This window comes from Podarcis raffonei, chromosome 12, assembly GCF_027172205.1.
Source record: "Podarcis raffonei isolate rPodRaf1 chromosome 12, rPodRaf1.pri, whole genome shotgun sequence".
Taxonomy (NCBI): Eukaryota; Metazoa; Chordata; class Lepidosauria; order Squamata; family Lacertidae; genus Podarcis; species Podarcis raffonei.
In genome coordinates, this window is record NC_070613.1 from 58,337,359 (window position 1) to 58,357,904 (window position 20,546).

The following is a 20,546-nucleotide window of genomic DNA, read 5'->3' on the forward strand; positions in this document are numbered from 1 at the left end:
CTGGGGAAAAGCAGAGCCGCCCAGAGGAAGTGTGCGGACCCCCCGGGAATGCCACAGGTTATGGGTCATCAGCAAACGCTTTGAAGCAGAGATAAGCAACGTTTGTGCGTGTGGGAGAAGCCGGCTGAGGAGAAGCTGGAACCAGTTGGAGCTGTGCCTAACGTTTGAGACAGAGGGGAGCTCACTGGGAAGATCTGATCTGCCGGACCGGGAGGTGCTACTACTGTACGTAAGTAGGCTGGGCCCCGGGAGAAGATGGCAGACAGCCAGGAATCGTCAGTCCCTTTTGATAAGGTGGACGGGAAGAAGCCCTGGGTCGAGTGGCAGGCACTGCAGAAGACAGTGGGAGCCAGGCCAGAGGGGGCTGAGAGCTGCTCTGAGGAGGCACCAAGCCCAGGAGGGGCTGAGGAACGCCCAGAAAGCCCAGAGGGGGCTGGGACTGTGTTGGGAAGCTATTGCAATGCCTCAACACATGAGCTGTGTGCTGGAGAGCAGCTGAGAGAAGAGAAGATAGTTGCAGTGGCAGTCTGTTCCACTGGGAGCTTTGCACCTGGGGGTGGGGGTGCAGGCCATTCCAAGGGTCTTGAGAGTGCCCAGGCTGTTTGGCAGGAGCTGGAGGGGGTTTGCAGAGAAACCACAGCAGAAGCCAAAAGCCACGTCCCCAAAAGCAGAAAAGCCTCAAGGAGCGCTGCTGGAAAGGTTGGGGGGGCAGAGAAGACCAAAGGCAAGTTTGCAAAGTTTTCCACTCGGCGTTGCTTTGTCTGCAATTCTTCTGAACATCTGCGTCGCGGCTGCCCACAGAGAGCAAGGGAGACAGGGCAGGATGTGTCCAAGGTCGCTTCCCATGGGAACCAGCCGGGTTTCCATGGCAACCAGTCCAGAAGAGGAGGCAGGCGTGGGAAAGCTTATCAGCTGACTGCTTCACTGGCAGTTTTGGAGAACACCTGCAGCAAAGGCCCCAAGGTCGGGGGCAGCAGGAAGTCCGTTGCTAAGGCAACAAAGAAGGACAACTCCAGTGAGGAGAGAGTGCTGCGTTGGGTTGTGGACTCTGCCACAAATGCTCATCTGGTGACAGAGACACCTGGTGTCAAGATAAGGAACTGCAGAGCTGTTTCAGCTGGGAAAACACTGTGTTTTGCTGATCATTCACAGAGACATGTGACTAATGTTGGAAACTTGTTTGTCTCTTTCTTACAGGCGGAGCTGAAGGTCTACGTCGTGCCTGAGATAAAACATAGTCTTTTATCTGTACCATGCCTTTTACAGGAGGGATATGTGGTGTGTTTTGAGAAAAATGTTTGTACAATTTCCAGAGGGGGAAAACAGCTAGTACGTATTGAGAAAAATCAGAACAACCTCTTTGTTCTGGAAACACCTCTGGAGGGTGAGGGGAATGCTGGGAAAGCCACTGATCACACTCATGTGTCGTGTGCTTGCGTGTGGCACAAGAGAATGTCACATGGTTCCTGTGAAGACATTCAGATGTTATCAGAGTGCACCAAAGGGTGCCGGATACGCGAATGTGGTCAACCTTTGAATTGCAGAGCTTGCAGAAAAGTCAGGAACAAGGGATATAATTATCCCAGGGTGGAGAGAGTAACCACAAAGCCTTTTGAGCTTGTACATGCAGACCTTTTTGGTATGCCACAGCCAAGTCTGGGCAAGGCCAGGTTTCTGATGGTGCTGACAGATGATTTTACGCAGAACTCATGGGCATACACGCTAAGAACTAAGGAGGAGGCAACACAACTGATCAAAGATTGGGTGGCAGAGGTGGAACTAAGGTTCTCCACCAAGGTGCAGGGGTTCAAGTGTGACCGAGGTTCAGAGGTCACTGGGTCTGCTCTAAAGGGTTTCTTTCGCCAAAGAGGGATACGTCACAAGGTGACTTCTCCTCAGGAGAGTGGCGTGGCAGAGCTTAGGAGTAAAGCTCTGGTTCAAGCATCAGAGATTCTACTGTGTGACTCTGGTTTGCCTCAAAGTTTTTGGGGGGAGGCGGTGAAGACGGCCAATTTGACGATGAATAGGTGCTACAATGCAGTGGTAGGTGACACCCCGTATTTCCTGCTTCACGAAAAGAGGCCGCTTGTGCATTTCTTTCGTGCTTTCGGTAGCAGAGCCATGGTGCCTGTACCAAAGTTTCAGCAGCAGGAGGGTGGCCCAAGGTACCAGGAAATGATCTTCTGTGGGTATGAACCTGCGACAAAGGGATGGAGATTCGCATATCCAGAAGGTGATCAGACCAAGCTTCTGGTCAGTAAACAGGCTGAGTTCTATGAGCAGGATGGTTGGGCAAGGCGCAAAGCGAGCCCTGACGTTCACTCAGATTGTCTGTCTGCCTCTGAGGAGGAGGGAGAGCCAGAGCCTGAACCTGCTGGTGGAGACCAGGTCCCTGAACAGAGTAGGGCGTCTCCACAGGTTGTGAAAAGAGTGTCCAAGAGTGAGCCCTCATCTCCTGTTCGCATAATGGAGAAAGCTCACAGACGTGTCAAGTCAGAGGGGGAATCATCTGATGAAGAAGACACACTTGCTGGCCCCAGTGGGTCAGAAGGAGCACCCCAGTTTGTGCCCAGGCGGTCATCTCGGGCAACAAAGGGAATTCCACCTGAGAGGTTTCAGGTCACAAATGCGTGGGTTGGTTTCGCACAGTGCGAACCTGAGATTTGTGAGGAGGTTCAACAGGTGCCTAACAACGATGCCAGGAAGGGGCGGAAGGCAGTGGGGAAAGTGTTGAACACTCAGAGGTCTATAAATGTGTGTTCACAACTCCTCTCAGAACGTGATTCGAGAGGGGGTGTGGAGAGAGGCTCAGAACTCACAGGGTTAAGAAGTTCTGAGTGACGTCTCACATTCTGAGGCGTGGTTTAGAATACTGAGGGGAGTGTTTTCTGTGTCTCACTCAGTGTGTGTTTTGCTCCGTTGCGAGAGAGCAGCGACCATGTGTGCTCTGTCACCAGGAGATTTATAACTGTTGTGTTTTTGCTAAGGGAATAAAAGACTTAAAAGTAAGATAAGGAGACAGCCTGCGTTCAGCCTGATTTATTACGCACACACGGCAATCCTGCTTCTGTTCCGCTGTGTTTACGTGCTGCTGAAATCGGAGGACCCTGGGGAAAAGCAGAGCCGCCCAGAGGAAGCGTGCGGACCCCCCGGGAATGCCACATCATCACAGTGAAAGACAAAGGAATCCAATCATTCCTCCATGACAGAGATGCTCGCACTGAGCTCCCCCCCTTCCCTTCTATCAACAACTACCCCTGCTTCTACGGCATCCGCCCGTGGCCAACTGTCGTTGTGCCCTTTGTTCTTGCACCCTTAACAAACGGTGCGTTTTGGGAGAAGGGGGGCCGGTTATGCTGTCCAGTGATGTGTCAGCTAGCTGGCTGCTCTGTCTCCCCTCCTCCTTCCCCTAACACCGCATAACTCTGCTGTTCTCCCGTCTCTGAGCTGTCATCTTCCTCCAAGCCCTGCTGTAATTTGAGACTGCCTTTCTCTTCCCTGGAAGCTACAGACAAAAGGGGGGGGGGGACACGACCTCCACCACTCCTCCTCCTCCTCTTCAGTCCAGTCCCTGACACTCAGTGACCACGGAGGAAGTCACTGGCAGAGCACAAAAGGTGACAAAAAAAACCTCCGAGTTTCTGGTCTCTCCCAGCTCCAGGTGCACCAATACATCTCCTTGCCAAGGGTGCAAAGGAGCCTTGGTATGCCTCTGACACTGTGTTGTGTTAACACACACCAGCACTTACATTAAGGAGGGCTATTCATGTTTAATGCTGATCTTTGAATGTTGCAGAATTTGCAGAATGTTGCGAGAGCCAGCGTGGTGTAGTGGTTCGGAGCGGTGGACTCGTAATCTGGTGAACCGGGTTCGGGTCTCCGCTCCTCCACCTGCAGCTGCTGGGTGACCTTGGGCCAGTCACACTTCTCTGAAGTCTCTCAGCCTCACTCACCTCACAGAGTGTTTGTTGTGGGGGAGGAAGGGAAAGGAGAATGTGAGCCGCTTTGAGACTCCTTCGGGTAGTGATAAAGCAGGATATCAAATCCAAACTCTTCAAACTCTTGGGTCTTGTGCTTTAAGATATTCTACTGTTCTTTATTAACAAGACTTTAATTGTGTTTCAAAGTTGTTACTCACCTCTTTAATACTTTTTGATCCGAACACGAAACTTAAGAAAACCCACCTGTACCAGCACCCTGTCTTTGCAGTGGCCAACCAGCTGCCTGTAGGAACTCAGCATAGGAAGGGCCCGAGTAAAACAGCAGCCTCCTCACTTAAAAAATGTCTAATATTTTTAATATTTCTGAAATGAATAATTATTTTTTAATAATTTAAACCTAATTTGACGTATATAACACTCAATTTTTATTTTTTGGGGAATATATTTCTTGCTAGGTCTTATTTACTTACATGTCAGCATTTAATGTTCTATTGACTGTAAATTCTTTTTTCTTTTCATTCCCGATAGCCAATTTTCATAACTTCAAATTCAAATATTCCAAAATTAAAACAAGTCTGAACTTTTGAACCCCCCCCGAAACAACCAATATTATTTTCATTTTTAAGATGAACAACTTTGTTGTTGTTTTTTTCTATTACAGCTATGGATTGTAGGAAAATTGTACAAAATGGCTACCTAGTAGCCATTTCCCCCCCACGATGTCCAAAAAACAAATTTTTTTCAACCATAAATTTAATTCTTTGTCGAGAAAGAGCATGTCTTTGCAATAATTTTTTGGTTACATCATGCTCACACATTTTTCCACCAAAAAAACTAGTGCATTTATAATTTTTTTTAGGGATTTATAAAATCTTTTGAGTGCTGGTGTATTTCCCCCCCTGAAATCCTCATCACTTTATTGAACTCTGTGTAAAATTTCAAAGAGATCTGATCATTGGTTATGGAGGGGGGGGGAATGTACACAAGGGTATCTTGTGCCGAGGGTCTCAAGAGGGACAAACAACACAGATTTAACGAAACTTCGAAGTGCTATAAAATTAAAACCATTTGAGATAGAGGGGGGAAATTCAAGGGGGTTTCTTTCAACCATAAGGGAAGGTTTCATCAGCAAGTTTCATCAAAATCTGAGATGGTGTGTGACAAAACCCTTGTTTTTTGCATTGATTTGATGTGGAATAACCTGAATGTATCCTGTGAATCTTAAGTTCTCCTTCTCTCTGCACTAGGCAGATTTTCCAGATATATAGGTAAGATGACTATCAGACGCTAAGTACATAAAGGTTATTAAATTCAGCAGTTTAATAACCTCTCTGTCCTGAATTTTCAAAAGTCGCCTGATTTCCAAACTCCTCAGGGGTTGAACATTTATCTTGATGTGATGTGGTACCGAACACCTTGACTTCAATTAATTGTGATTCTCCCTGAGAATATTCCCAGGCTGCATTCCATACCCTGTATGCTGTTAAAGGGACTGTGCTTCACATTCCACTTGTTGCCTACAGGTTTCTGTCCTCCATGGGGAAGGAATCATTTACAAGGGTCTACAGTATCAAACCTGACGCGGGTGGCGCTGTGGGTAAAAGCCTCAGCGCCTAGGGCTTGCCGAAAGGTCGGAGGTTCGAATCCCCGTGGCGGGGTGCACTCCCGCTGCTCGGTCCCAGCGCCTGCCAACCTAGCAGTTCGAAAGCACCCCCGGGTGCAAGTAGATAAATACTGCTGCGCTGGCTCGCCAGATGCAGCTTTGTCACGCTGGCCACGTGACCCGGAAGTGTCTCCGGACAGCGCTGGCCCCCGGCCTCTTGAGTGAGATGGGCGCACAACCCCAGAGTCTGTCAAGACTGGCCCGTACAGGCAGGGGTACCTTTACCTTTTTTTACAGTATCAAACATATAGAGCCATCATCCATCACTCATCAGTTACAATTCCCATTTGCATCCATTTATCTAATCTCAGGCTACAGGAACTGCCATGCTTAAGTAGTTCCAAACTACTTTAATAAAAAATGAAAATGCTGGTGATTACCACAACGTAATTATCCTAAAACACTGCTGCACTTCGTACTTAATTGTGTCCCCTTTCAGGTTTAATTTTGATTAAGAATATCACAAAAACGCAGACTCAGCAACAAAAAGACAACTCATCATCATCAATCCATTTTAACTGGAACTACCAATATTGCCAATATCTTCTCAGCAGCTCAGTGTGGGCAGAAAGACCAAATGTTGGCAGTCAGCTGGCAAAGATGGAAGCCTATGGGCTTCATTCACCAACAAGTTGTCTATATCAAAGGAAAATGCACTATATTCAGGAGCTTCGTATTAGCCAGTGCCACTGAATAAACTTGGCGGTGGGAAGGGAGCTTCAACTGAGTTGTTGGGGCAAGAGAATCTTGGGGTCCTGCATCAATGTCTCCGGAAAACTGCCTACTACTGCCCTGCTGCCCCCCAACTTTGGAGCTAGGGCCAGATGTTTAGGCATCCTGGTGCTTTAAAAACAGAGAAAATACCCAAACTTCTATACATAACAATAACTGATGTTTTAAAGTTATCACAGTTATTCAGAATAGCTGAGAGAGAGCTCTATAGTAATCTAGCAGCTCAATCTGAACACAGCCTATTTGGATAATATGCAAATGAGCTCCTGCAAAGTATATATTGTTAATCCCAACTGCCCAACACCACTGATTAGGAAATAAAAACCAAAGAAAAGGGGGGATTTGGAAGGTCTTCAGATGCAATTTACCCAAAGAAAATGTGGGTTTTAAATTGTAGAGCTGCAAAAAATGTCACTGAAGAAGTACGCAGACCTTTCAAGGCATGGATCTGTGATGGTGGGCTTAGTGATGTAGCAGACAGAGCAGAGGCCCCCAAGCTCCTGCCCCCCCCCCCCGTGGACCACTTGAAAATTGTTGAGTCTTAGCAGGCCACTTAATTATTTTTCTGCCTGTTGTACCAATTGTAATGTGCTGTGCTGGATGCTTTTTTATTTTAATTGTCTTTTTATTGCTTCTTTGATTTCTTATATATTGCATTTTTTTATAATTACAATATAAAAATAAAACAAGCAATAAAATACAATTAACATCAACATGAATATTTGATGTGATGGATGCACTGCCAGAAATCCCGACACTGTGGACCAACTGAATGGAGCTTTGGGAGTGCTGGTGGTCCATCTGGGGAACTCCTGAGTTTGAGTACTGTGGCCCCCCAGGTTCAAAGCTTCACTGAGTGACCTTGGATCAGCCATTTATTTCTCAGCATAACTACCTCACAGGATTGTACTCAGAAGAAAATTAGGGGGAAGAGACCATGGATGTTGCCTTGAGATCCTTGAGGAAAGTGGGAGATCACTGCAGTAAAGAAGCTTCTCCGTAGACTGAAGCCAGCTTTCCCTGCCAGACTTGCCCTCTACCGTTCCCTCCCCTGCCAGCACGCCCAAGATGGAAAGCACCCCTCCACGAAACCATGCTCCCAGCTGCTCAGGAATGATGTTGGCCCTAAGCGATGCAGGCAGCATAGCCAGACCTTCCTCCATAAAGGGGATACGTTTACAATTAAACACATCATTACAGCTGTAAGGTCAGGCCTCGGGGTGCACTGAAACAATTAATGATTTTCATTCTGGTTCCCAACAGTATAGAAATAGCTCCACAGTGTGCATGGGTACACTGACAAACACACTTTATAGATTCTAATTTAGCATTTATTGACCATGACGATGCAGCTGATAAATGTTCTGACTGTGCAGGTTCATCACACACTGTGACCACAGATGTCACTTGTAGTGTAGTAAAAGTAGCAGACATACTAGACGGCCTGCACAGCTTTTTCTGTAGATGGCAGTGTATGTCAAACTATGGGGCTTTCTTGCCCAGAAGTCTTATAGGCAGTGAAAACTAATCTAAACAGAGCATCTAACACAATATGTAAAGAATGCTCACTCAAAATCACAGATCATTTCACAATATTAAGCTTCTGAAAACAACACTGGAAAGCTACCAGTAATTGGTGATTTCATCACTAATTGCCTATTGTTAATACCAGGCATGTAGTGGTGCTGCACAGAATTTTTCTAAAATAAAATGAAAGAGAAAGAATAATAAAATCATAGAAGGGTAGAGTTGCAAGGAACCCCAAGGGTCATCTAGTCCAACCCCCTGCAATGCAGGAATCTCAGCTAAAGCATCCATGACAACATCCAACAGACAGAAAGAGAGAGAGGCCTTTTTATGAACAGATTATTGTGCTTGGCACAAACTTGGAAGTCACTACACAAAAGCAGTTTTTGGCCGTTCTTTGGAGAAGTTGAGAAGTCTGATTATAATGTAGCCATGGATATAAAGAAAATGGAAGGCAGAACTATTTTCTACATGGCCATTTTACATGAAAGACCAAGCGAACCCAAGAGCTACCTTATTGGACTAGACCAAACAATTGACAAGTTTATCTTGTGAGGGGCATGCTAATTTTCTGTACAGTTGCAGCAAGACAGTAAGTGAGTCGACAGTAGAAAACTAGGAGCAGCCTTTCCCTAACCAGAAGGTATGAGAAATCTTTGGCAAGTCTCTTTGCCGTCTTTGGTGGGTGGCTTTGCAGGGGGCCATGGGCAGGACAGATTGTCTGCCTGCTGCCAAATGGGCCAATGGCGGCAGGACTTTGAAGGTGTTCCCCTGGGCGCAGGACCAACTGTCCAATGGCAGAGCTGGGTCCCGTGCCCAGGGCCAGGATAAATTCCAGGCCTGCCTGGCCACTCAGCCTCTTTTCGCCACACTGGTTCTCCTACACTCCCTCCCTTAGCTTAGGGCTTTCGTGGACGGTTTGCAATGCCGCCATATTTCAGGGCTGGGCAGGAATTTTTACACCTGGCAAATTGGCACCAGCCAGCTGGCTTTCGCCTGCCTCATAGCAATTCTCACAACTTTGAAAGGCGGATAGGCATTGGGAAAACTTAGATATTGATTGGAGGAGAGGTTGTAGCCTCTGCCTGCCCCTCCATGGGTAAGGGTATCCTGTTAAAAGGATCCAAGAAGAGTGTCTCCTGTCCGATGTCCAGGTGGGGGCCAGGGCCATACTCATCCAATGGGAACCACTTAGGGGATGCCCAGATTTGATGTGGGTCATAGGGCGTCCCTTCTGGTTTCCCTGGTTTCCCTTTGCCCTTAATGTCACTGCCAGCAGATGGGCTGGGGTGCTATATGCAGCTACTTGTCCCAATGCCATTGGCAGAAGTTTCACATCTGTAACCAATAAAGTTGTGATCCCATAAAGCCAGTACACGGTGCAATGTCTAGTTATTTAATCCTTAGGGAATGGGGTGGTCATGGGGCCTTGACTATTTTAGAAAAACATATGGGACAAGGGGAAAAAGGTTTGGCCAACGACTTTGGAGAGAAGTGGTTTGGCTTTCTAACTCATACGATGCAACATAACTCCTCCAACAACACATGACACTTTATGGCAGGACTTATTAGGCTAAGTATTGAATTTAAAGTAACACTGCCATGCATGTATAGCCTTGCACCATATGATGTTGTTTGATGTCCTGTTTCACACTTAACTCTGGCAAAGAAAAACTGGTGCTCAGCCCTGCTCCTTCAACAACATACACCCCAAACTAACTGAAACATGAACAAAATAAGCAGACCCCCCTACCTAGCCCAACAGCCACTCATTTTAAAATAAAGATTAAAAAAGGGAAGGGCAGAAGGACTTGTTGGGCCCCATAGTGTCCGCATTGGGGATGTCAGGCCTCTACGAAAGTAACAGAGAAGGGAAGGAGAGAAGGAAGAGGGCTTGATCAGAGGGATTGGTGGTTGCTTCTGGATAAGAAACATAAGAACCTGGTTGTGTCACTCTTTATTCAGGGAGGGAATCACATGTGGAAGGCTACTGCTGCATCTGTATGGACAAAATAACAATTTACTCAAAGGGAAAAGCAGCAGATCTTCTTCCTCTGCACCAGAGGGAGACAAGAGACAGCCAGGTCCTTTCTGTTGGCTGGAGAGCAGCAATTACTGCATGGCTACTCCCTCTCGGAACTGCTTACAAGAAGGTGAAAACCTTCCTCTGTTGTCCAGTATGTGGTACTGAGAGGTATATATGCTAAGGGCACCACTAAAAACATCATGGCTAATAGCTGTAGAGACTTATCCTCTACAAATTTGTCTAATTTTTTAAAAAGCCACCTAAGCTTACTCAACATCACATTTCTTGGCCAAGGAATGAATGACATCCTTTTGTCTGTCCTGAATCTATTACCTCCATATAATTTTTAGAGGAAGGAACTACGTTAGTAGAAAAACAGCATTTTGAAAGTGTTATAAACATGCAACACCAGATGGCACTGGAGAGCAAAAAAAAATGTATTTGCATTTTTCCAAAGCATTTTTCTTTTGATACAATGATTTAATTTCTGACTTATTTATAGCTTCCCCCCATGTGTAGATCCACCCTACATTACAATGAAACTATACCAAAAACATGCATAACTCACTCCTAAGATTTAAATTTGTGAGGGGGCGCGCGCGGAACATTATCTGAAAATGTAGGGCGGAATGGTAAGGATTTGAGGTGTCTATCTGGAATACCAGATAATTTAATTTATGATTGCTGTGAAATAGAATGATGATTACAAATAGAGCAATACTTTGCAAACAGGAGTTTTTAATTTGAAGGTAATTGCTAGCAAATTTCAGAGCTGTTAACTATGGCATAAAAGGACAACTGACTCACTCACATTCAGAAATCAGCGTTTGATTAGGGACTACAATGTGATAATAAGGGCATAATCAAGATGTGGAAAAACCTTTTGATAAATAATGCGTGAATGGCATTTTTTGACAACGTACCTTTGCTTTGTACAATGAATATCTTATTTTTTTCCCCTCTGTCAAACTTCTGCTTCTTTTCAAATATCAGCTTTATCAACATTCCTTATGTGCCTGATTTCCAGCTGTTCTGCTTCAAAATTAGATGCCTTCCCTTTGATGAATGTTCATGCAGCTGATTAGAAAATTGCCTCACAAACAGAGCCCTTGAGCAGAAAGCCAATCAGGAGAGATACCACATAATGCAAGAGGGGACCTTCTGGATCAGACCGAGGCCGATCGAGGCCACTGCACTAGTTCCTGGATGCCTTCCCAAATCTTCCTCCAGAGTTCAGATGACCTTTCCATCCTCCTCCTCCTTCTCCTTTAAGGGAAGGGCATCAAAGCACTGTGCCTGCTGCTCACGGAGAGGATGTGTGCATGCATATGCCTTTGTCCACTTCTTAAGCTGAACTGGGCTGCTTTTACCCTCTAATGCACTTCTCCACCCCTCCCAAAGGGACATGCTCTGCAGCAAGAAAGCCTTTCCAAACCAGGAGAAAAGCAAATCCTCACCCCTGTACGAAACTCTCAGTGTCAGGCTGTGCAGTCATTCACAACTGTGCCACTGTGTAGGTGACAAAAATGTGGTGACCCCAAAGACTATCTAGTTTGTGCACATCCAAAATCTGTTTCGGGGGCCAAATCTGGCCTGCCAGTTGGTTTAATCTGGCCCCTGTGGCTCAAAGCTCAACAACTTCAATCCTAAAAAAAGGTCTGGTAGGCCCTCATACCTGTTCACTTCATCAAATCTGGCCCTCTTTGAAAAGATGTTTGGGCACCCCTGATCTAGTTCCATTGACAAATGTCAGGAAATGCAGGACAAATGGGAACCACTTCACCTGCCCCCTGCCAAAAGTGAAGCAAGTTTGCCAGACTTGTTTGGCAGGCTTGATTGGTGACTTCTGACCAAAAATTAGAATAGTAGAGTGGTTCCCAAACTCCCACCACCACAAGGGACCACTTGAAAATTGCTGAAGGTTTTGGCAGCCTACTTGATGGTTTTTATCCCTGTTGCAGCAACTGTAATGTGCTGTGCTAGATGCTGTATGATTTTTAATCGTATTTTTACAGGAACCCACCCTGAAATAGTGGATTGCTTGTTCTCAATTAAAAACTAGCGAAGTGACAGCACAATAAAGAAAAGTCACTTTGCAAAGCACTTTGTGCCCAGATTCCCAATGAGTGATTGATAGGTGTTTGGCAAGCACCACACAGAATGCTTTGCAAATCCCATGCCTAGCGCTTTTCATACGCAGCTGGTTGTCAGGGGTTTGCGAAGCTGCACAAAGAGCTGAGCAAGCTCTTCAAACTGCCTTCCCTCATCCAACTTCGATGTGTCAGATGACTGGTACATGGGTGGTGCTGCCTACTTTCAAGGTTGGCTCATAGGTTGGGAGGGAAAAGATCTGGTCCACTGGGCCAAAAATGGTTCTGTTGGGTCCCCTCTGTCTATATGCTTGCCGACACTCTCAGTGAACCCTTCAATGCTACATCATTAAGAGCATCAGTCTTGGGGGTGATCTTGGGAAAGAAGACGAGGGCTCTCATTTGCCTTGTTCCCTAAGCAGCAGGGTGTTCTCTGGGCTGCGGTGAGCAGCCACGTTCCCCCACAAAGAATACCCCCCACCCCATTTCACAGTGGATGAATATTTGTTTAAAGAAATATTTTAAATGAATGAATGGTCTCTTAAAAGGGAATATTCAGCTCAGACTTAGTGTAAACGAGTAGAAAAAACCCCTGAAGATTAATGGCTTTCACTTAAGATTTATAGTGTCATTTGCTCTGTTCTAGCCAAAAGAAAATTCAGTATTGAAAAGCAATATTTAGGAGCTGTCATGTACCTGCATTTCCATATTTAGATAGAATAGCCTTGTTTCCCCCCCATAGCCAGATTTTACACTTCTGGTTTACAAGGAAAACATGCTATGACTAAATGCTGTTGTGGTGTATCCTTTGTAACCTGATAAAGATGTAAACTGTAGGTGCTGCATTATTTTTTTTTTAACTTGAGTTTAGCCACGTTGCATGGAATAAATCAATATCTGAATATGGAATCCTACATCTATAAAGTAAGGATTGTCTTTCGATATTGAAGGTGCTTCAGGCCAGAGTAGCTGGAGAGATGTACTCCTCAAAGCACACATCCTTGTCTCTTCCTCCCAGCCTCCTCCTGCAGTGTGTTTCATGGGGATTTGAACACAGGGGTCCCAATCCAAGTCAAATATGTAATCTGCTACAGCATACTGGCTCTCCAGAATGAGGGAAAGTAGGGTTGTTGTAAAATGTCAGGAAACATATGTGTGTGTTTGTTTTGAACTGTTTTTAACATTGAATTTTAAATTACTGCAACCTGATTTAGGGTCTTCTGGTGAAGGAATGGTAAGAAATCAAATTTACAGTAATAATATTATATTTTTTTCATAATCGGTAAATAATCTTGCATTGTATTGGATCATAAATGCTACAGCTTCACCATTCCTAATGCTTTCAAGACTCAAGGAAAAAATATGGAAGCAGCATTTCAGTGTGAATACTGTTATTTTTTCATTTCATGTCAGTTTGGAATCAACCGCTTCCTAGAGGGAATGTGGCACCTGGTTTTTCCCAACGATTCCTTCATTGACCTAGGCTGAGGCTGAGAAACCAAGGTTTTAGATTGCTATCACAGAACTGAATAATGTGTATCGTGATTGTTTAATTCATAGGGAGGAAAGGCTATTATTGTTCTGCTTTATTATCATTTTTCGTATTAAATGTTTAACTGTAATAGTGTATTAGCCTCTCAAAGATTCTTTCTACATATAAATATGATAACAACAACCATTTCAGCAATTTGCATATGAGTGCCAAATAAATATTTTACCTTTAAACTGCAATTTTATTTCATATTTAATATTTGACCTATCTTGTTTCTTGTCATGGATCCAAAGAGGGCTCAATAAAACATTATGATTAATAATGTCACAGTGTAGTAAGGATGTTTACATGTCTACTCACAATGCTGTGACTCTAGAAATGGCTTTTTCTTGCAGGTTGGCGTGTTTATGTCATGGAAATTCTATTCACTATTGATCCAGAGCAGAACTCCAACATTTGTTAGCAGAGTAAAAACTTAAACACGTTGCAGGATTCTCAAAAAATAGACCAGAGGCAATTATATTTCATCCAGCAGAGCTTTACTGCTACTGAAGGCAAATGAGCATCATGGTCACAAATCCAATACATTCAGGATTGGCGCAGTCCATAAGAAATCCAGTTGCAGCAGAGTTAACTTAAACTTACAATAACTTATAGTAAGTCTGTCTAACCTTAACACTATATACAGAACACCACACCAGAAGGAAAGAGAGATGGCCCTACTTATATAGTCAGCATGACCTTGACAGAAGAGATAAGAGAACCAGTTTAAGCCAGCTGTACTCGGCTTCTCTGAAGGAATAACCCAAACACCATGAACCTCCTGCTTGTTTCTTTCACACAGAGAAGCCTCCAGAACCCTCTTGAATTAATTAGAATAGGAAAGATCTCTACACATCAGATCAATACTTTCTGCACCAAGAAATGCAAACTGACAGTTTATGTATCCTGCCCATTTCATAATTTTACACCTAGCAGTGGACCCTGGAGAGAGGGAGGTGGAATGGCTCAGAGCCTTTGAAGAAATTAATGGGAAGCAGCAAGCCATTGCTCTAGACAACCTGGTTTTTGGAAAGGTTTCAATAACAAGACACCATCCATTTATTATGCTTGATTTGGGTCTTTCAATATGAAAATAATGCAATGTATTTGCAAGAGTAAGACAAATGAGCATCTCTACACTGGCTAATTTTTTACTGGCCTGGCTTCATGAACACTGTTCGGCCATGCTTCTGCAGTTGTCTAAAGGAGTTGATTTCCATAATATTTCATGGAAGAAACTTGTCAGAAAGGTGACTAACAGAGGCAGAAGATTTCCCCGCAGACAAACTGGTCCCATTTACTATATTTATGGCTGCCATACACCTGGATTTTTCCGGATATAACTGGGATTTCAAAGGCGGAATTGACATCTGGGGTGGGAATTTCCGAAAGGTGGCACTTTGTCCTGGATTTTGGGCAAGTCAGTCAAAAAACTTTGGGGTTTGTCTGACAGTTTCAGTGGTTTCCTTAAAAAAGGCTCAGCAATTTTGGGGTCTTCCTATAAAAAGCTCAACAACTTTCTGGTGTCCTGGTTTTTACTTTTTGAAATATGGCAACCCTACTATATTTTCATAGTTATGTTTCTTTTCAAAATAGGGGCCATCTGCAGCAGGTTTAGTAATGTGTCAAAAGCAGCAAATGCAAGGATAAAATTATAGAGGATTTAATTTTTTTATTTAGGAAGCCCCATGAGATAAATTTGGGCTGCATAGATTCAAACACTCACATGGTTCTACCATCCAACAATTTCCTGGCAGAGTGGCTTCCATACTTTCCAATTTCAGGTGACATTTTCACTGAAGAGGTCACCAAGCTTCTGTAATTCCTTGGCTCTGAATATGAACCTCAGTGACTTGCAATGCTCAGAGCAGATACAAGGAGTGCATCGCTTCCCCCTGAGATTTTCTCCAAGTCAGCAAAGGAGGGAGGAAAGATGAGCCTCAAAAATAGCCCAGTTTCCTAAAAGAAGTTAGGGGAAAGAATCAGTGGAAAACTTAACAGAATAGGAACAAACTGATTGTCAGGATTTATTTAACAGAGAGGAAAAAAGAGAGGAAGAAGCAAGAGGAACAACTGAGGTTGGTATACCACTCTCATTAGGTTTCTGAGCAAGACAGTAAGTGAGGATGGAGTCCAACATTAGTGGGTGTAACATTTTGTCTAGAAAATCCCCATTGTTTGGCCAAGCATTTCTAGAGAATTCATTTGATTCAGTGTTGGCCATTTACTCTGTATTTTATGATTTTGTTTTTTAAAATAGATTTTAATGCTTTTATTGTACCAACATGTTTTTCTTATGAGTTGGTGGTTTATAAATAAAAAATCTACTATATATTTTGGAAAGTTGCTTGTCTGCATGCTTGCTATGCATCTGGACACCTCTTAAGTTATCATAACCAAAATTTGACTGATGGTTCCTGAGATCAAGAAGCAAGTTTGGATACAATTGTACGCCATTTGGAATCAAGATGTTGAACTGAACTTTTGAAAACTGCACTTATTTTAACCAAATTTCGCATAACTGTTCCCGAGATCAAGGAGCAAGTTTTGTCTATGTTTGGATACAATTGGGTGCCATATTGAATCAAGATGGGGGACTGAACCTTTCAAAACTGCACTGCTTTTTTGGTTTCTTGGAAATCCTAAGCAATGCTGGGTACAAGGCTGCTTACACACTTATAAACAAGCAAACAAACAAACAAACAAACAAACAAAAAATGGCATTCAGAGTCTCTCAGACCTGCTCTGACTCAGATGGTCCTGGGAGGCAGGTGTAAGTATGCCTGCTGTGTGACTGTAGAAGACAGTGGCTGCTCTGTCCTCCATAAGCTTCTCTGCATGGTTTCTTTTTACTTCCATCCTTTCTGCAATCTCCTTGGTTTCTCTGTTTCTTCTCCCAGTCGTCAGCTTGCCTCAGAGCATCCTCCATTTCACCCCAAACTACTCAGTGGAAACTCCTATGGCAATGCCTAAGGGCCAAAAAGGGTGGTGTCCCAGGTATCCCACACGACGCGACGCAGCATAAGGTTACATTATTATCCTTAATACCACTGTCTCTCTTAGAGCATGTTGCAAAGGCACATGAAGCAACAGTCCTGCTGAAGCTATGTAAGTTCTGGCCCACTGCTAGCTGAGAGACCACTAGGCAACCCTGTATCTGATGCCTTGAATTCTAGGGTTAGGCCTACTTTGCATTTGAAGGGGGGAGAGGAGAAAGATCTGGCTTTCTGAATGCTACAACTGCTCTGCACAGCACCAGCCTTGGCATGACTGCAACATCTGCCCTGCTTAAGTGTGTTTCAAATAGGCTTCACCATGCAGTAACTGATTGGTCCCCAAAAGACACATAGGAAAATATTTGCAGCTGAAGCAGCTGCTCTAATGCCGAGTTCCAGGGCCCAAAGAGAGCATGGCCGTGGCATCAGGTGTGACTGTCTTTTACTTAAAGAACAACTGCGGCTGAGAGAGCAGCAAATGGCTGCCATAAGGGATTTGAAACAAAGCGTTCTGACTAATGAACTGAAAACAAAACAAAATCAAATACAGATGGTGGGCAGGTTGGATCAAGTAGCTGCTAAGGGAACCTTTCACTTATGGTAAGCTGGTTACTGCTCACAATTCCAAGTAAGTTGGTGAGAGGACTTCTACATGAAAAGAATGTGCTTTTTCACTGACCACTGGTCTCCATCCCCACACACCAAGGTTTACCACCTGAACCCTTCTCCCATTGCTATTTCGCATCACTAAATCATCTTCTGTCCTTCACCAGAGCAGGGCATGATAGTAAAAAGATCATAACTATTTCCTTTTAAAAATAAGTATGTGGAATAGAGTGTTTAACCATATAATGGATCTGATCTCCATTGAGCTTCCACTCAAATTCATTTTTTAGCAATGGTTTGGGTAGGTCAATATAGGCAGAACAGAGAGGGGGGAAGGATACACTACCCTGACATTTTCTGTTTACTCAGTCAAGGACTTAGAAAACACCTGAATGTTTATTATTCAGTTTAAAGGACATGTTCAAAAAACACGATCGCCTATCATACGTTGTTATATGTAACAATTCAAAATGAACCTCACCGGCTTAAAACGTGAAATGGCAGACTTCACAGCACATTTCACTATGATGTTCATGCCCTTCCAAATTTGCCCTAGAGATACCGGGCAATTATCATTCACATAGAAACTTAATTTTTTAGAAACCTGGAGGACAGTGCTGAAACCAGAAGTATGTCAAGATCAAAAAAGGAAATGGGGACTTGTGTCTACCAGGAAACATTCTGTCTCTTGAAAATGTGAAACATTGGAGTATATCTGCATATTATGTAACAGAGGCCCAAACATATCACATTGAGCTCTTGATCAAAATTCAAGCTCTTATTTGAATAGTAATATCTCATCTATACAATGCCTCTTCTCAGTGTGCAATGTTTGTTTTCTGTGTTGTAGGGCTGTCACATGTCTGGAATTTTCTGGACATAGCTGGGATTCACCCATCAAAAATGGTGTCTGGGTAGAATTTTTGAAAAGCGGCAAAAACCTGGGTGTATGGCAGCCCATATTGGAAATGTTGATTTTTGGAGATTTTGCCAACCCCCCCCTCAAGCTTTAGTGTCCAGATTTTGAAATATGGCAACCCTATTTGTTGGAAAGATCATTTTATAGCATCTTCCAGGAAACAAGTTTTCAAGAACATAAAGCACTCACCAAATATACTTGCCAAGAAAGAGAAAAACAAATGTGTCACAAAATCAAAACATGTTTAAAGAAGTTCTCTCTTCTATAGAGTGTCTTTGCACTCAGAGATTCATCCTGCAAAGTCGAGCTTGGGAAACCTGCTGTGGGCACACACAATACACCTTTTAAAAAAAAGAGACAGAGCAGTCTAGTCTGAACTAACATTCATTGATTTCCATAGAGTTGGACATGTAATCAAGACACCCAGTTTCATTTAGTATTATTGCTGGAGGGAGAGTGCATAGATTTCACTTTTGATTAATATTCTCATCAACTTGTATTTTCTTTATTTCTATTTGGTATTCCATTGCTTTCTAAAGGGTCAGAGTGCATTTTTTATTTGTAAAATGTATTTGCTGCATTACTAGTCTGTAAGCTCTCAAATGAGATCTCTATATATACAAACTTTATACACAAACTATATTATCTATCTCTATTAAAACCACAGTATGATATTTGCAATTCTAGTATGCAACATTCAGATATTGAAAGAGGAAAAATAGATGACGTCAAACATCAGCTGCCTCTTAGCACCACCAACAGTATCCTGGACAAAAAAGATTTAAACAAATCTCCTAAAAGAGTGAACTGGCCAGATGGATGTTGTTTAGAAAAGGGGTTTTGCTGCATATTACTTGGAAATCCGACTCAGCACATGCCCATTATGCAAAGGACGGACTTCATCTGGGAAAATCCTTTTCCCCACATCAACAGGTCATGAGAAGCAGGTTCAGTGTGGTCTTGAAGGATGGAGAGAAGCAGTGAACAAATGGTAAGCACCCTGAGCACTGGACATGGGCACTGGATTACCCATAAAAAACTCTCATGGCCTACTTGCCAGAGGGAACTTGGGAGTGAGATGCCTCCTTAGCAGTCTCACTGACTCCAAAAGTTATGCAAATCTCTCAGGTGTGTTGGAAATGAAGAAGAGGGCCTGGTGTAGCACTGACCCAGTGTTTGCAGCGACTGGGAGGAATGGTGGTTCCTAGTATTTTGGTAACAAGGGCACTTGAACCGAGCCTGGAGTGGCTGTCTTTCAACTAAATAAAATGCTACAGATCATCCATGTAAATCAATAAGCTTGTGGATCATAGTTCCACACATTTAGTGCCTAGTCCTTTCATTCCAGGATCTGTTGTACACTGCATGTGTGTCACCATCAAAACCTGGCTAAGTTCCACACAACACCCCCCATTCAAAAACAGCATATTACAGGTCTGAATCAGCGTTGCAGTTCACATGCACGACTGGTCTAAATGTGTATCAACTTGCAGAACTTGCCTCCTCCTCCTTCACCCATCTTTTTGAAAATAATATACTGAAATCTACTGCCTGTTTGGGATAGCTATCTGCAGTACTGAATATGGAGTTTCTGGATAAGGAGCAGAAAACCACAAATATATTCCCTGCAGTTTTGCGGGGGGGACGGACAAAGAAGACATGAGAGGGGAAGATAGCATCTTATTTTTCCTATTTTGCCTTTCTTATTTTCAATGAACTATCTATGATAAAAGCACCTCCAGCCATATACTTTTTTCCAGAACTGAGAAACAAATGACATACAACAAGCAGTTCAGGGCAAAAGGGGAGGGGGCTTTTAATAATCTCTATTGTTCTATTATTTACCTGTCAATTTTATGGCTTATAAAGTATGAGATTTAGGCCTTAGAAACCTTCTCTCCTTGAAGAGTAACACATTGGAGAGGGTACTGTATCATGACCTCAACAAACCTTTTACTGAAAAAATAGAATTCTCCGGAGACAAACACATTTCTCTCTGTGATGATGCAAGCTTATATACAGTGGTACCTCGGTTTACAGACGCTTCAGGTTACAGACTCCACTAACCCAGAAATAGTACCTTGGGTTAAGAACTTTGCTTCAGGATGAGAACAGAAATCGTGCAGTGGCGGTGGGAGGCCCCATTAGCTAAAGTGGTGCTTCAGGTTAAGAACAGTTTCAGGTTAAGAACGGACCTCCAGAACCTTATTCTGCCTCCCCCTGTCCTCACATGACTGGAAATGCCATCAAAGATCAAATTTCTTCCTATCGTCAACCTATGAACAGCAAGAATGCAAAGGTCTTATAAGACACCCCCCCGCCACACAAATTTAACAGTAATGTGCACACAGCTGTATGTTGTAGGCCTGTTCTATGTGACTGGAAAACCAAGAAGGCTACACATAGTACTTCACAAGTAACATTGCTTGCAGGAAGAAGAATGGTACCATTTCAGTTACTATTAATTGACCTTTTGTTTTCAGGCTAAATGCAATTTCCTCACAATGCAATG

The 20,546-nt window shown here is 43.6% G+C and overlaps 1 protein-coding gene across 11 annotated transcripts in view; it reads right to left on the reverse strand.

The window, feature by feature from the left end:
- TPK1 (thiamin pyrophosphokinase 1) overlaps window positions 1-20,546 on the reverse strand; it is a 259,313-nt gene that overhangs the window by 43,301 nt on the left and 195,466 nt on the right. Inside the window, exon 9 of one of the 11 annotated variants that reach the window (XM_053359644.1) lies at window positions 14,238-15,472. The exons of the other annotated variants lie outside the window; for them this stretch is intronic. Within the exon in view, the coding sequence (XP_053215619.1) occupies window positions 15,426-15,472 (47 nt within the window). The 3' untranslated portion in view covers window positions 14,238-15,425. Of the gene's footprint in view, window positions 1-14,237; window positions 15,473-20,546 lie in introns of those variants that run through there. 11 annotated transcript variants of the gene reach the window in all.